The sequence below is a fragment of the Sinocyclocheilus rhinocerous genome, unplaced genomic scaffold (genome assembly GCF_001515625.1).
Source record: "Sinocyclocheilus rhinocerous isolate Xijiao unplaced genomic scaffold, SAMN03320098_v1.1 scaffold2164, whole genome shotgun sequence".
Lineage (NCBI taxonomy): Eukaryota > Metazoa > Chordata > Actinopteri > Cypriniformes > Cyprinidae > Sinocyclocheilus > Sinocyclocheilus rhinocerous.
Window position 1 is genome coordinate 86,114 of NW_015652161.1, and position 3,369 is coordinate 89,482.

The window sequence follows — 3,369 nt, forward strand, 5'->3', positions numbered from 1 at the left end:
CAAATAAATGCAGCCTTGATGAGCAGAAGAGACTTCTTTAAAAACATTACAAGTCTTACTGATCCCAAACTATATATATATATATATATATATATATATATATAACTGTATATAATACACATTTTAAAATTGTATTGCAAACCAGCTGATGCCATAATAAAGACATATTTCGAATGTTTACGTGCTTTTCTTCTCTTTCTGCTCCCACGAGTCGCTGTGGTGGAGGAGTTATAAAATATTGTTCTTTTAAATTATTTCCAGCATTTCAGAATAAATATGCATGCAAATTACACCGAAGTGCAACAGTTACCAGCAGTGTTTGGCAGTAGCCAAAAAGGTATTAAACACTGAATTTTGATTCGATTTCTTCTCGTAAACTCAGAGATGTGGATTCTGACGGCAATTAAATTACCGCACGATTTTGGTGTTTGTCAAAAAACCGTAGGTTATTCGGCAGGGGTTTTTACACGGGTGGTGAGAGATAAACACCGATATTCTGGATTCAGACAGCAATAAAATCACTGACTACCCGCTGTAAATGATGAAAATCCCTTACGTCCCCCTGAGAAACAACTACCATCCAAACAGGGCTTATGATGGAGGTCTGACGTACTTTCCCGTCTCGGCGGTGATGTACTCCTCCCAGGAGATAGTGTTCGGAGACGGAGCGGTCAGCGACTGACGCCTCACCGGCTGTGACAGCACAGAGACACAAAGCTTCAAATACAGAAAATTCATCAATGAGCAACACCTCTTGTTCTCAGGCCAAAAACCTGACTGTGGTTTACACCGTACTAGAGCGTCATCACCAGCAGGGGGCGCTGCACAATCATCCTCAGCTCCTGTAAACAGCATTAAACTAAACGCCTCGAGTTAAACTCTCAGTCTTATTGTGCTTTTATGCTTCATCACAATAATCCACATCACATGACATCTAGATTTTAGAGAAATTCCACAATTCTCAGAATACTAGGGTAAAAAACAAACAAAAAAAGTCCTCAAAATTATTGAAAATAACTAAACACCAAGTACTAAAAAAAGCTAAGGACAAATGCGATAGAATAAAAAGATACAAATGAAACAAACTGTGCTTAAAGGCTACTGCAATTCTGAAGTATTCAGTTAACAGCCTACTACAGAAATGAATAATCAAATCTAAAATAAAACACTGTAAGAATTAAACTTTCTTTGTTTCTACAAAAGCTACAAAAGTCGTTCAGTGAAGAGCAGTGAGTGATTTTGTCTTTGTCTTTGTTGTTTGATTAATATTAAGCACACAGTCGCAGCAGGAATATTAGGCTGCTGTCACTTTAAGAGCCGCACAAATCCAATTTACTGCCACGCACGTATTTATTACATAACCAATAAAGGTTTATGTTAATAATGTATGCATTTTGATACATTTTTGCACGTATTTGACCGTTTAGGCGCGCACCTTGAGCTAAAAATTGACTTTATATGTCTGTATTCTGCTCGAGGAACAGCGCAAGTTCTCTTTCGCGCTTTTAAAAACATGAATGCATCTAATCAACTTTAATAAATCAAACACATCCCGTTTTGCAAAAGTCACGTTACATGATTTGCATGTGAAATTGGGCTTTTATGGAGGAGCGAAAGCGCACTGATAGAATAATCGTTTTATCTCGATTACTGTATTTTCATAACCGTTGGAGGCCGTGAGCGAACTGACCTCGAAGCTCTGCTCGATGATACTCCCTCCTCCTTTGCTGAAGCTCTCCATGATGGCCTTGTTCCTCAGGATGTCCTCCTCGCTCAGGTGCTCGCGTCTCTTCCTGGACTCCAGAACCAGGCCGTTCACCATGTAGAAATCCGCCAGGAAATTCCCCACGCGCTCCTGCGGGAACGTCACGAGAGGACGCTGTCAGACGCCATCAAACCACTCACAAACAGCACTACAACAATGGCATCTAGTTATCTTCTGAGATTCCTTGGATAATGATAATTAGATGATATTTTTCTGAGCTGGTTTAGGCGTGTGGTGTCATATTGAAACCACTTTCTTAATAAGCGAGTCGTTGAATCATTCATGCAACCAATTCATCTAAAACAACCCATTCATTCAGAAACCAAGCAAGTGACTCTCTCTAAGATACTCTTTAAGTTAATTGAATTATTCAAAAACGCTGATTTGTTCACCAGCACGTGTCGCTCAGTCAGGAATTTTTACAAATAGATAATATTGTGTCAGAAATAACCAGAATGCAGTTCGAATGACCCTAAAATTCAATATATGTGGAAAAATGCCCCTGTTTGAGTTTGTCATATTTCTCTGGTATATAGTTCATCAATATCACATGTTGTCAGACGCCATCAAAGCACTCAGAAACAACAGGTGTGCAATACAGACCAAAAATGATGATAATTAGATGTGTTTTTGAGCTGGTTTAGGCGTGTCGTGTCAGCTGACTCATATTCTTCATATTTAATTCACAGCAGTGACAGAAATTTATGTTTTTATTAACAGGTGATATTTACCACAAATGTTTTCAAGGGGCATTTTTACCTTTTTAAGAGCATTTTTTAACATTCTTAGACGCATCATCTTTTGTGTCAGATTCTTACATTTAATTAAGTTCAACAAGTGCAATAATAAGACACTATAGAGCCGTTACAAACCAAATTAAATTAGTATCAACAAAATCCATCTTTGCACTGAAGAAGCTGCATTTACACTGCATAAATACAGTTAAAAATGTTTTCAAAATAATATTTAAAAAATACTGATATTTAAAAAATTACAAACATTTTCAATAATTTGTCAAATAATATTAATATAGAAATACAAATTTTATTTAATGAAATACTTTAAATACTTTACAGTAGTTTACATATCAGTTTACATTTCCAAACATTAATTTGGCCATTAATTGTAATAATGCAGTGAGATATATGTTAGTGCTGCACACAGAGATGTGATCTGATCATCATCAGTCTGTCTGGAGTCACATGAAGAAACAGAACAAACTGAGACAGACTCAATCCAGAAGAACGGATGCTTCTAGAAACCTCCTGCGAAGCTCCTGAGAAACTCTGCTCAAGTGCACCGAGGACAAAAACTGCTTTAAACACAAGGATGCTCACACCGAATGTTGATTTAATTTAGTTAATACAAGTTAATTGACCAAGAAAATCTATGATATTATTTTTTGACAGCATCCTCATTTTACACAAACTTTTAACAGCACTGTAGCTTTGCAGGAGGTTTCTTGAAGCATCAGTTCTTCTGGATTGAGTCTGTCTCAGTTTGTTCTGTTTCTTCATGTGACTCCAGACAGACTGATGATGATCAGATCACATCTCTGTGTGCAGCACTAACATATATCTCACTGCATTATTACAATTAATGGC

At 37.1% G+C, this 3,369-nt stretch overlaps 1 protein-coding gene across 1 annotated transcript in view; it reads right to left on the reverse strand.

Annotated features, from left to right (window-relative positions):
- ankrd13c (ankyrin repeat domain 13C) overlaps positions 1–3,369 on the reverse strand; it is a 20,851-nt gene that overhangs the window by 4,705 nt on the left and 12,777 nt on the right. The window contains exons 7-8 of the mRNA XM_016519521.1: positions 1,691–1,879; positions 614–693 (exon numbers count right to left, since the gene is read on the reverse strand). Coding sequence (XP_016375007.1) covers positions 614–693; positions 1,691–1,879 — 269 coding nt within the window. The remainder of the gene's footprint in view (positions 1–613; positions 694–1,690; positions 1,880–3,369) is intronic.